The 13,212-nt window shown below is 37.8% G+C and overlaps 1 protein-coding gene across 1 annotated transcript in view; it reads right to left on the bottom strand.

Moving 5' to 3' along the window:
- Positions 1–12,753, bottom strand: part of LOC120782810 — a 73,816-nt gene extending 61,063 nt beyond the window's left edge. The window contains exons 1-5 of the mRNA XM_040115289.1: positions 10,782–12,753; positions 2,450–2,647; positions 1,978–2,163; positions 1,037–1,225; positions 644–800 (exon numbers count right to left, since the gene is read on the bottom strand). Of these exons, the coding sequence (XP_039971223.1) occupies positions 644–800; positions 1,037–1,225; positions 1,978–2,163; positions 2,450–2,647; positions 10,782–12,267 (2,216 nt within the window). The 5' untranslated portion in view covers positions 12,268–12,753. The remainder of the gene's footprint in view (positions 1–643; positions 801–1,036; positions 1,226–1,977; positions 2,164–2,449; positions 2,648–10,781) is intronic.
- Between the last annotated feature and the right edge of the window lie 459 nt (positions 12,754–13,212).

Genomic DNA, 13,212 nt, shown 5'->3' with positions numbered 1-13,212 from the left:
TGCTTTTTTTTCTACAAGCGATAATGTTGTCGAAAAGATATCTATTACTTTAGTTCTTTGTGAGTTATGGCACCCAAGCACGATATACGAGCCTACTGTAGAAAGTGTGTAAAGTTAGTAAACCCTCCAACTCAAATAGGGCTATATAGTTAATTCATGCGAAAAGGAAATCTCATCATGCTACTTTCCTTTTACAAGGAACAAGCATAATTAATTCATCTGTATTCTGATTAATTAATCAAATATTAAGGCAAGTCATCGCAACGAATTTCGCACAGTGTGTAATAAATTCGCCGGCAATGACGACGCGCATTGCGCTAAACCGCATAAATATGCAATGCTTAAGTGAGGCACACACACAAACACATTCGCTTAACCCACTTTAAGCTGCACGAGCAGAGATCAAAGTGTCTATACAAGCACAAGTTCTCTATTATTTGCCAAAACTCCGCTTGGCCTAATTTACAGGCACCCACACACACATGCACGCACAGTACTTTACTACATAATGCCATGTGTTGGTAGGCTGGGCTGGTGCGAAATAATGGAATTTGAAATGCGAGATGTCAGCCCAAACTAAAACGTGATTGTGGGCGTAACCGCCATAACGCCGCTTTGAGTACTTTATAATTAAATAACTTACCGCTGTTGGCGCAAGCAGGACAGCATCTCCTCGTTGTCATCGTTTAGGGGACAATTGAGCGTGTGAGCGATTTGCATGGTGAGCTGAAGCGAATGATTACTGACCGCCCAGTCTGACATAGCCGAACCCGACATGAGTATGGCGCGATGAAATAGGCCTGTGAGGCGGTGTTTACCCGTCAAAGTGAAGGACAAAGGCGTCAGCGAGCGTTGCGCAACCAAGCGGGTCATGGCGGCGGTAATATGAAAAGGAGAGAGGATTCAATTAATTTAAATGAAATTGAGTTGTAAATATGTGATAAGTGACAGGATATCGTGTCTTCGTGAAAACCCATTCACAGCGCTAGTTGGACACGTGTACTGTGTGTGTGTGTGTGTGTGTATTATTGCCTACCGGATGCAACAGGCGATATCATCAAATAATTTACGCATGCAGCACCTGTGCTGTGTCCCATGAGCGTTACGCTGTCCTTATCGCCGCCGAAAGACGCGATATTCTCCTTAATCCAATGCAGGGCGGCAATTTGATCCAGCAGTCCGAAATTCGCGACAGTATTCTCATCAATGCTGGGCTTCAGAAAACCTGCGAAATATTTTAAATGAGAGAATTTAAATTAGGTGTGACGCAGAACAAAGGGGGTAAGCGTAATAACATAGTACTATATTTATATTTGTTGCTGTATGAAAAAATAACATGGCTGGGATTGATGACGTTGAGTTTCTTCTAAACTGCCAGCTCATTTTATTAACGCAGACATATCCGATATCTCAGAGATAGATAATGTATGTTGGCCTATACTGTTCTTCTGTGTATCTTTTTTACTAAAAGTAGAAGTATTTTGTTCTGGCTTACTAATAGTGTTGTGGTAGAGTTTGAAGTCTCACTCAGCTTCGTATTGTAGATGAAAATTTCACCAGAAAATTATTATTGTCATCAATCAATGTCATCTTTACATTTTTAGGGTGCTTCTAATTTATAATATCTAAGCTTGCTCCAACTAAAGGAAGTTCAATCAATCCGACAAATGTTAATATCATAAATTTTTCTTATACCAAAGCCTTTCATTCTTATTGTACGAAGAAATGGAATTTATATTTGAGAAATGCTCGAATAATCACTTTTACTGGATATAAGGTAACCTCATTTAAGTCAAAAGACCAATTTAGACAGACATTTTATCGCCAACGAAATTACATTAATTTATTCCAAGCAGAAAATAAAATATGTTCCACATCTAGAGTGACCGACATTTGCACCTCACTGTATATATCTCTACAAAATTATATACATTTTCATTCAGACCTATGCAAATAAAATTGCAATTTTACACTTACCCATGACACCGAGCCGATAATTGATGGTAACAACAATGACTTGCCCATAGCTGGCGAGCACTGATCCATCGTAGGGATTGCCACTGTTCCACTCAAAAGATTCGCCATGCACGTACACCATTACCGGTAAACGCTTTGTGGATTGTGTGCCCATATCGTAGGCGTTGGACGCGTCGAATACGCCATCTGCGGCCAATACAAGAAAAAGTACTATGGCATTAAATTTGACTTTGTTAAATGGATTGGTAGGCGAATGATGTGCGAAAAAAGGTGTCATTCACTGTCACACAACTCCGCGTAGGCAGCGCAATAAGCACTTGGACACGACGGGAGGTTAAGGTTAACACAGGGTAGACATTCATGGCATCGCACGAATATATAGCGCTATATCCATATACTTGTATCCATGCACATACATATACATATGTATATATATGTATCTATATATATATATATATGGAATTGAACTTACCCACACGCGGCACATACACATTCAAGTAAAGACAATCTTCGCTCTCCGTCTTCAGGTAAGGTAGCAGGCGTGTCAATTGCTTGTAACGACCGCGTGACATTTTCACACTTCCCTGCGCCGTGACGTCGGGCAACTGCTGGAGGCAGACTGGTGGTAAATGACGGGCCATTTTCAATCCTTGCCAAGGCAGTGGCGCACCTACACGTAAGAAATCGAAAAAAAAATGTTAACGCTTGCTGCTAAATTAAGCGAAAGTGTGCGAATAAAAGAAAAGTGGGGTAGAAAGATAGATGATAGTACAGGAGTATAAGTGCGAACACGCTTAAGTAAATTGCAGTTGCTCAAATAAATTATAACGTTTTAATTAACTGTTTGAACATGAGGTAGATTGTTATATTGTATGTAAAGGGCAATGAGGCCAAAATAATTACCTTGGAGATATTATAACTGGCTTTAGTCAGCATATTACTAAAATTATTTTTGAACCGGGTGCAACAATTACTTATCTAGAAAATAATTTAACCTATTTGGAATTATAATCCTTAATTGTGGTAAAAAAAATTTCGTCTGAGAAGTAATTTGAGCTTTTAAGATATTCGGTAAAAAAAAAAACAAGAAAAAATGTTTACTTTGATTACACCGAAGCTAACTATAGTAACAGCTATTAGATGAGCAATATATTTTTTGCTACGAAGCATATCCTCTTACAGGGTAATTGTAGGACGGCGGTACTAGTCTCGCAGCATGTTCGAAACTAGTGCAAATTTTCTTTTTATAGCAAAATTGAGAGAAACTGCAAATATTATCAAAGTCACTAGTCGTCGATGTTGGTATTCGGACACCTGCAAGGTATCCTTTTGACATTTTAACTGTAGCTTCATATTAATATTATCGAAAAAAACAATTAAGTATCTACACGTCTGTGTTTGAAAATAAAATTTCAAGCCAACAAATGTTGGACCATCGAGGAGCTCCACACAGACGTGAGCTATAAGCTTATCTACAAAAAGGCACAAATGATGGAACATCCTGCATATCTACAAAATATGTTTGCTTATTATGAATGTATATGTTACCATGTACTAACGGACTGGCAAGTGCATGGTGTCTATACTCTTGCCACGTACGAATTTTTTGCGCTTAAACATTTCTTAGCTTTTATTGCAAGGTGTAATTTGAGTACAAATGTTAGTAAGAAAAGTACTTGCGGATATCTTCACGTTCTCACCTAATTTGTATATGTGAGTCGCCGTGCGTCGCTATACATTTGTGCGCCATGTTTAATATGTGAAATTCCGTTATTTTGCATTTTTATTTTCAGTTGAAATTAATACATATTTTTCGACAAATATGCAGAGTATTTGCAATTTCGGCCCAAATGGATCGAAAATTGTTTGTACAATAATTTTTTTCATATCGAAAAAAAAAAAATATTTGCATGGTGAAGTAGAAAATGCTCATCAAAGAGGAATACTTGCAAATAATAATTTTTATTGCGCACTTATTTCTAATGTGAGCAAAGCAGATCTCAATAGATAAGGGAAAGGAAGAGAAAGTTGCCATAAATGGCGATAATATGACGGTTAAATAGAGCTCGGCGGTATGTTGGGATAATATTTGGTGAGCGCATTGTTGATATACGGCATATATCTACTTAAAACATATATACATATGTACATATGTGCCTGTCTAAATTAGAAAAAAAATGTTCCAACACCTGTTTGCTTTAACGTTAAATTGTGGCTGGCACAGTCAGCGACTACCATTATTTGTTTATTCATTCTGGTTTCTGCAAAGCTGCAAATATGCTTCTCAGAGTTGCGTGCTTTGTTTGTAAGTGTGTGCATTACTCTTTTGTTGATGATATTGGTATTTGCTTTGACGTCTGGAACTCTGTTTGCCCACGTGTAGAGCTTGTGCACGCAAGTCTTTATTGTTGTAAGGCGCGCAGGTGTGTTAGGTTGGCATTCACTAAGATGCCAACACATTTTTGGTATACGAGGATGCAGTCAAATTTCAAATAATAAAATATAATATTTTTCTCGACTGAAATAAAGACGAATGTATGTTCTTTGAAGGTACAAAAAGGGTGTTACTCATGCGATTTTAAAACCATTAAATCTGAGAGTTGTTGCCGTTCTTAATAATGCCACATCTATATTCTTTATGAAAGCAACAAATTTTTCTTAAACAAACACAAATCCAAACACAAAAAAAGTTTTGAATATTTCACACCAGAAAATTCATTTAATTTTCAGTACAAAATCATCAAATAAAGCACAAATAGTATATCTGTTGCTGACTCACTTCTAAGTTTCTACTGTTTAATAGCCGTTAGTTGCTCAATATTCACAAGCAATTTAAAGCCTTTCTATGGGCAATACCATGTGGCATACCATGGCGTATTCGCAACGTCAGAAATATTCCATGCCAGTAGGTTGGAGTAATACTCGTATTGACAATATGCACTTGTGCAAACTCACCTCACATCAAAATACTATAAACATATGTACGCCGCATACACAATTATATAAGGTATTAAACACAACTGCTATATATGTGTGTGTCTACTAGCAGGTGGTGTAAATAACAACAGGATACGCGTGCGACCTCAAGCCGATGAACATTTCGACAAGATGTGGTTGTATGGCCAATAGCTACCCGCTACCATAATGCTAACTTGTGTATATGCGTCCATTTGGAGTGTATAATTGTACCATTTGTGTGGTCTGCAGCCACTGCATGGATGTGAATTCGAGTGGCATTGCTAAATACGTACACTTAAATGTGACAACCAAGCACTTAGAGCGTGCAACTGGTATGTATATGAGGCACAGCAAATATCCATTGGTGTATAAGCGAGAACGTTTATTGCCTCCTGCTAATTATAATCACACGTCGATCGGATTTAATTGAGTGGTCAATGCTTTCGGGCACCCATTAAAATGGTAATCCCAACACCAGCTGCTACAAATCGATAGCTGGTATATTTGACTGGTGTATTTGGCTTATTTTAATGTTTACTACCAACCTACTAATCGCTCTAATGTGTGGAACTGCTTAGCCGGAAGGTAAGCGTGCCGCAAAGCACATTGGTTAAGCAAGTGATTCTACATTATCAGATTCTATGACCTTTCATTCACAAGTTTAGCAAATGATTGCATGTGTACAATTTGGCTTGCTTCGTTTAAAGTTTCCTATTTAAATGTCATACATGGCGTATGAGTAACTTAAAGAGATAAGTGAACTAAAATGGTACATTGAAGCTTGTTGAAATAAAAATAATTTCAATTAAATAATTATGATGATGTTGGAAGTTTTTCAAATATTGTCGCAGATTGTAATAGAAGTATGTAAGACAAATTATAGAAAACTAAGCAATGAAATGAAATTATTAGCACATACGCATAGCATAAAAACGATAATGGCTGAATCTGGTTTACCAACTATTCAAAACAAAATAATAGATTCTTCGCTTCAAATTCTTGCGAAAACGGCCGAGAACACCAACCCATTACTAAATACAACTATCACCCATGCCACGAAAAAAAGAAAAATTCCAAGAATACAATCGGCTATTTCGAGATGCTTAAGTTTCGCTGCAGAAAATAATATTTTACGTAACGCAACACGCAAATTCACCACTCGACATCCTCCCTCTCTGATCAATGATAAAATACTACAGAACAAGCTTATGTTTTTGTCCAAGCAAAACACACCAAAAGAAGTCTTACAACAAACCTTTGCTGAACTGGAATCTAATTACACAAATAATGGCTGGAAGTTATTGTTTACGGATGGCTCCAAGTCCATCGATTCCACTTCGTTAGCAGTTGTCACTGCCACAGGAGAAATTATTTGCAATTGGCTTCTTCCCTCAACGACCTCTGTATTTACCGCTGAAGGATCTGCTATCCTTCATGCAGTTAATTACGCAAAAAAAAGACTAAAGGAAAGTTCCTCATCTGTACAGACAGCAAATCGTGTATGTCTGCAATAACGTCTCCTTCCAATCGCAATCCCATAATAGAAGTTATCAGAGACGCGGTCATTGGTGCCCCTCAGAAAATCCAAGTAATGTGGATCCCTGGCCATGCTGGTATTACAGGCAACCACTTTGCAGACCTCGCTGCGAAAAATGTAGCCAGGACTCCTGCCTTAACATACTACGTCTCATCTAAGCAAGACATTCTTAACCTTATTAAGCTCAAAAGGCATCAAAAAAACGCAAGCGAATGGAAAACATTTAAACATCACTACGCGGTCATAAACCCAGCCAGAAATCGTATAATCTACTCGTCAACAGTTCCAACTAGCGCAATGAAGACATATACTCGATTAAGGATTGGACACACTATCATAACACACGCCCACTTACTATCGGGTAAAAGCCCATCCATTTGCCCCCTTTGCGATGACACCGCTTCTATCAAACACTTACTCACACTCTGTCCGATGCTTCACCCAAAGGCCTCGTAGCCAGTGCTGCGTTTATGTATTTATATAATAAAACTCTTTTTGTTATATGAATTATTAGAAATAAATAAATAAATATTAGCACATTGTTTATGGACATTTTTTTTGGGAAGACTGATGGAAATCACTTTCCTTAGCCGTCATACAACCAACATAAAGAGTACTGTTCAAATGTTTACTCTAATGGCAGACTAAGCCATATAATCTTTAGCTTAATGAATGCATAATTATCTTGTTACTATACTATTGTTTTGATGAATTTGAAACTTGAGAATTATTTCAGCATAAGATCAAGGTGGGGTCGCTTACTAACTGTGCTTTGAGTACCCCTTTTATTTAAATCAACTAAATTTAATTTTTACGACTATTATTATAATGTTCACTCTAATTAAATAAGGAAAATTTTAAATAAAGCATTTTAGTGGCAAATTCCACAAGTTTCCATAAGCACACAACAAGCCACAACCCACCGGGCATTGCACGGCTAACTGGTTACGTATACGCCACACACCACACATTAGAGACAATAATGACTTACCAACACATGCAATAAGCAGCATGAATACTTAAGCGTTGTATTTGTACAGAGGGTCGCCAGCAATTTAAGTTTGAATTTCGTAGTTGATTTCCGATGCGGAGCGCCGTGTTCACATTATGTTTTAACTGCATTTACAACGCCAATTTGCCGTTGTAATTTATGTACAGAAGAGCGCGCTTGAAACGTGTCGTTACTAACACCTAAACTACTGCTGTGCCCGGAAAACGGACTATACGGAAGCACACGCTGCAATACGAGTGCTATGGTCAATGCCAGAAAGGGGAGGACATTATGGTGTGGAATTGCTAAAATTACCGAAAAACGCAAAACAGCGGTCGATGGCGGTGCACTATTTGAATTTGCAGCTTATATTGCTCTTGCGTGTGTGTGGGTTGCTCTATACATATATGTATGCCGTATGTGGCTGTGTGGTGTGTTAAAAACAAATTTGAATTATCTGCGAGCTGCCAGCAAAGGAAACGGCAAGTGTGTATTGGTATGTGGCAAAAACAAGAATATAAATGCGAATGCTGTTGGGAAAAATATTTCCATCCGACGGAAATGGTAAATGAACCAAATTCCAGCGAATTGCAGATATTTACATGAAATAACGATAAAACGTCTTATTGGGAAAATATAAGAAATATGTGCTGTTCGAGCAAGTGCTTGGAGTAAAATAAGATTTTTTGGCACAGCAGGGTTTAAATTTATGAATTATTTACTGTATTATTGTTCCTTAAAACGATTTTATTACAAAATTTACTCTAGTTTATTTGTTTATATTTTTCGCCATAGTTATTTTCGGCAGAAAATAATAAACATTTGTTGCTTGTAAAATCATTTAATGTTCGCGCTACTTTCCTCGTTGCCACACGAAGACCACCTTGCCTGGCTAACAGCAACGTTTTTATTCTAATGCACCAATTTGGTATCTATAATTAAATCTCTTGACCGCAGAGGCGGTGATGTTGTCGCCTTCAAAGTCACAGGAAATAAAGTATACAACAAAGTGGAAAAGAGGGAAGGACACGGTAACTTTAAATGCTTCCAAGTCATTGAGTATCGGCCAAATTGAAATCTCAAAAAGACGTTAAGAAATTAGGCCAAAAACGCAGGAATACACATATCTACAGAGAAGCTTTTAAACTGTTGTATTTATTTAACTTTTTCAAGCGAATTGTAGTGAGAAAATTTAAAATATCGGAGATTTTTTTTGAAGATTTCTCGATGTTATATGGAATAATGTTAACAAAAGGTCATTGCGAATTATTATATAAAACAAAACGAACTGACCAATTCTTGCATCAAAAAGTTTTGGAATACGTTTGTTTTTTACTTAAAATAGTAATATAAATATAATGGCAAAAGATCCCTTTTGATAGAATTATTGAACGAATCGTTTTAGGAACCAAAGGTTCTGCTTAAAACTAATGCGGTTTACAACCCTAATACAGCTGCCAAAAACAATGAATAAACGGTAGCTCTTCAACTGTAGAAAGTTTATGCACTGAATATTATTTAAAAGTCTGAACCTCGAAGTAGTCGGGTCAAGTAATTCCAATCAATGAAGATTTGAAAGAAAAATCATTAACTAAAATCTCGATAAAGCTTTGTAAGGCTATTTATTATAATCATTTTATTAGGTACACGGAATTGAAATTAGAAATAATGGTTAAGAAGCAAATGCGTTTAGACCGCATACAGAATAATACATTAATATACTGCTCTCTGCTTTTCATAATTAACAACATCTTGTGTAATCTTAAATCTCTACTCCTATCCTAAACTGACATATGCCGAAATATTTATGCTATTCTTTTTATTACCATACTTTCAGTCTGTGAAAAATCAGACCTCAATACAAAGAGCACCACAATGCAACTGTAAACGTCTGTAACTAATTTGAAATTATTAAATTTCCTATGTCTCTTTGAAACATCAAAGGATACACATTCCCAACAATTTGGCAGTTGCAGATTTTACTTACTACGATTAAATCACCTTAAACTGCAGTATAAATTCATTACAGAGTTATCATTATGCAGCATACTCGTACGCACATAGCTTCTAATTGTTTCCACCTAGCAGTTAGGCATCTGACATCTAAATGAGTTAGTCTGACATATGTGTGCCTCGAGGAACATTTCCTCTTATTGTTACTTGCAAACAGTATGCGCTGCAAGGGGCAGCAGAATCGAAACTTGTATATGCACTGGAAATTATATGAAATTGTCAGACAGTTGTATGTCTGTCAAGCTTCGAGGCAAAAGCGTTATTGTTTCTGTAATTACGACAAAATTGATGTATGCCAGATTCAGGCTTGTAAGTGTGAAGGGGGTCTACCTAGGTAGAAAGGTATTTGCTTGCATTTACGGGTGAAAGAGTTCATGATAGGTATGAAAGGTTACACTGCAGGAGGTTAAGAGGCTGCAAAGAGACGCTAACGAAAAACTATGGAAATTATGACTCCTTAATGAGACTTCAAGACCACAGAAACGAAAAAAACCTATTTATAAGCTTGAGAATGCTCTGTAGAAAGAAAAAAGCTAAAATTTGCTATATATGCAGAGGAATAAACATCAATGGTTGGGCATGCGCGATGAGTCTTACGTTGTTCTAATAAAAAAATGTAAAAGTTCGGCTGAAATCACCAAATCTATCAACAAGAAGCTGCGACGCAAAAATATAGCCGATAAAAAGAATGCGTTAGTGTGTTAGCATTAATTTGAATAGACTTCAGCCGCTCGAAGGAATTAACTTGGAAAAACTGCTCTCTCAATGAACTATTCTCCATTCACCTTAACCTTTTTAGTCTTTATGTATCATTATTTCTCTATGTACTCTAACCAAGGCTTTTTCAAGAATGTATGGTTTTTATTGATGATAAGTATGACAAGCCGAAGAACTGAGCTAGATACTAAAATGAATGTTAGATCTATGGGAGCGTCAACGCGCCAGATTTGTGAGCGGTCTTTCGCTTGGGTAGCATTCTTCGGAACTAAGTATTATGGTATGTTATAGAGAGCTTAAGTGTTAAACCAGCCGGCGAAGTGGTTAATACATTTCGAACTCGTTTTGCGTGAAGAAAAATAATAAATATTTGTAGGTGGAGATATGAAGGAATTAAGTTGAATTTTTAAAATTTCAAACCATATTTCTTAGTTGTAAAAATTAGACAGATAAATACTTTGTTGTTGTTTAGTGAATATGCTATACATCACACCATCATAACAATTAGAGCACTACTCCAATATCAACCGCATTATTCTTACATTTCAATACTTCATATTTTCAGTAATGTAAATTAAGTTGACTCACCTGGTGGCATGAAGCGGCGACTGCCTACGGGCGCCTCTGCATATGGCAAGCCCAGATATTGATCGACATCACGTAAACCGGTCGACGAATGAAAATGCCGAGTGATGCCCATCAGGCGCCCTTGTTTCATTCGTATCTCTTTGGTGTATTGCAGCTTTTCCGGCACGATGTGACGACGTTCGTTGCTGTGAGGTGCCTTATTATGCTTGTTATGAACGCCATTGGTGCTATGACTGTTATTATAGTTGTTGCTGGTGTCATCACCACTCACAACAGCTGCTTGTTCAACTAATAGGCCATCAGATAAATTTGAACTTAAGGCGATAGCAATGGAATTAGCATTCAATTCAGCGCTCGTGTGCAACCTCTGCTCGCCAGTATGGGGATTGTTGACACTGTTATTATGCTCGCTCTGTTTGTTGTTAGCATTGTTTTTGCCCTTTCTGTTTCTGCTGCTCAAAGTCTCCTTGCTGCTTACAATGGGCGCGCTGCTAATGTTGTTGGTGTCGCTGTGTTCATGCACATTTTTATTAGGCACTTCATTATTGCTTTGGCTATTTTTAAATTCATCGGCAATGCGAGTGTTTCCAGTGCGGACAGCTGCGCTCTCGTTCGCAAACAAATTTGCCACATTCGCTCTAAAATCGTACAGCAAATGATCGGCGTTAATGGCATACTTGGAGTGTTTTAAATTCTTCGCAGTGAGCTGCTTGGCTGCTTGACTTGCTGTGGCGGTGCTGCTGCCAGCAAACGGAAGCGGTGTTATCGGTGGAGCAGTTGCTGTTGTTTTTGTTTGTATTTTCGTCGCAGAGGATATTTGGAATTTTGGTATTGCGGCCATTTCCCTCTTTATTGCCTCCATTTTGGGCAATACACGTATTTTCGGTGTTGCTGGTGTTGTTGTTGTTTTGCTGTTGAAGCTTTTCGTGGTATTATCTTTGCCCTTGCTAGCGTTGCCCGCAGCCTTTACCGCCAACGAGTTGGTGAACTTCAACAGTGACCCATTGAGATCCGCATTTGTTTTTGTCGTTGCTACTTCATTGCAATTCGCTGTGACTAGGCGCTCATCACTTTCGCTGTCAGGTTCCGGCGGCATGGCGGATGGCATTTCCGCCGTCTTGTCGCGCAATATGGGGCCAAGCGTTGGAATTGCTTCTGTCACTACATCCCCTACAACTTGCCGCGGGCTAGTCATTATGGTGGCACTACGCGTTGTTATCGTTGTTGCTTTTTGTTGAGGTGGCAACATTGTTGCGTCGATGTACACCATCTGTTCGCTGCAATCGGTGCTACTTTGCAGCTGTCGTGGTGACGAATGTTTTTGGAATATTTGAGTGTTTTGTTGCTCTTTGGCGTATAGTGTTGCCGCCGAACAGCCATCACCATAAAATCGTTGCTGTTGCACACTGACAAAAGTCAGCCAAAATAGCCAAACGGCTGCGTAGCTAGCATGGCTTTGGCAATGCCAATAGCGTCGGAAATACATTCTGTGGCATGCGGTGTGGCACAGTTTCGTTGTTCTTTTGAAGAACTGTTGCTGCTGTTGTAGAAGCCTTTAACCAATTTCTAGCTCTCTGTTCGCTTTTTCCACGTCAAGGCCAGTTTTCTCGCTCGGTTTACTTTTCGTGCGCTTGTGTGCGTCTCGTGGCGAATTCTCACTATTTTTTCTCTGCTTTTTGTAGCCTTTGCCTCATTGCTCATTTGTGCTTTCACTGCTTTGATGTTATCTCCGCTGATTTTATTTTATATTTATATTTTATTTTATTTATTTCTATTTTGACTTGTTTTGGTTAGCATTGATTTTGCTCGCCGCTTTGGCTATTTATTTTGCACTGTTTTCTATTTTCGTCAGCAGAATTTTTGACTTCCTTTTGTAGCATAGACGCGTCACTGTCACATTCGAATGTAGCGAGGAATCTGTTTTCGCTTTCATTTCACTGTTTGTTGTCTTTTTGTTTTAGCTATTTTTTAGTTATTTCGGTTTTGGCTTTCAAACTTACTTGTGCTTCTGAAAGTATCGATTGTAGCTTTGTTAATCGTCACCAATTTATAACCCTTAAAGTTAAGATGTAGGCTGTTATATAAAAAAAATCATTCGTACCTACATACTAGTCTATACCGTATCGATTTTATTATCCTTATTTTCTTCAGTGTGGTTGTGGCTATTTTCTTATCTCTTGAGGTTATGGATTTCTTATTCGATCCGAAAACGGTTTGTCTTAAAAAGACATTCTATATATCAGTCTAAGTTGAACATTGTTTTTAAGGCAATTCTTAATAATTACAAGGGTTTGAAATTACAATATCTCTGAAGTAGTCATTACTCTAGCCCGCGAAATATTTATTGCAACACAAATCTATATTACAGTCTCTTTATACACATATGTATATTATATCCGTGTGTGGGGGAATAATTATTGACGAGCAATTT

Source organism: Bactrocera tryoni, chromosome 1 (assembly GCF_016617805.1).
Source record: "Bactrocera tryoni isolate S06 chromosome 1, CSIRO_BtryS06_freeze2, whole genome shotgun sequence".
NCBI lineage: Eukaryota > Metazoa > Arthropoda > Insecta > Diptera > Tephritidae > Bactrocera > Bactrocera tryoni.
The sequence above is the reverse complement of the archived record's forward strand: the minus strand, read 5'-3'. Positions and strand labels throughout refer to the sequence as shown.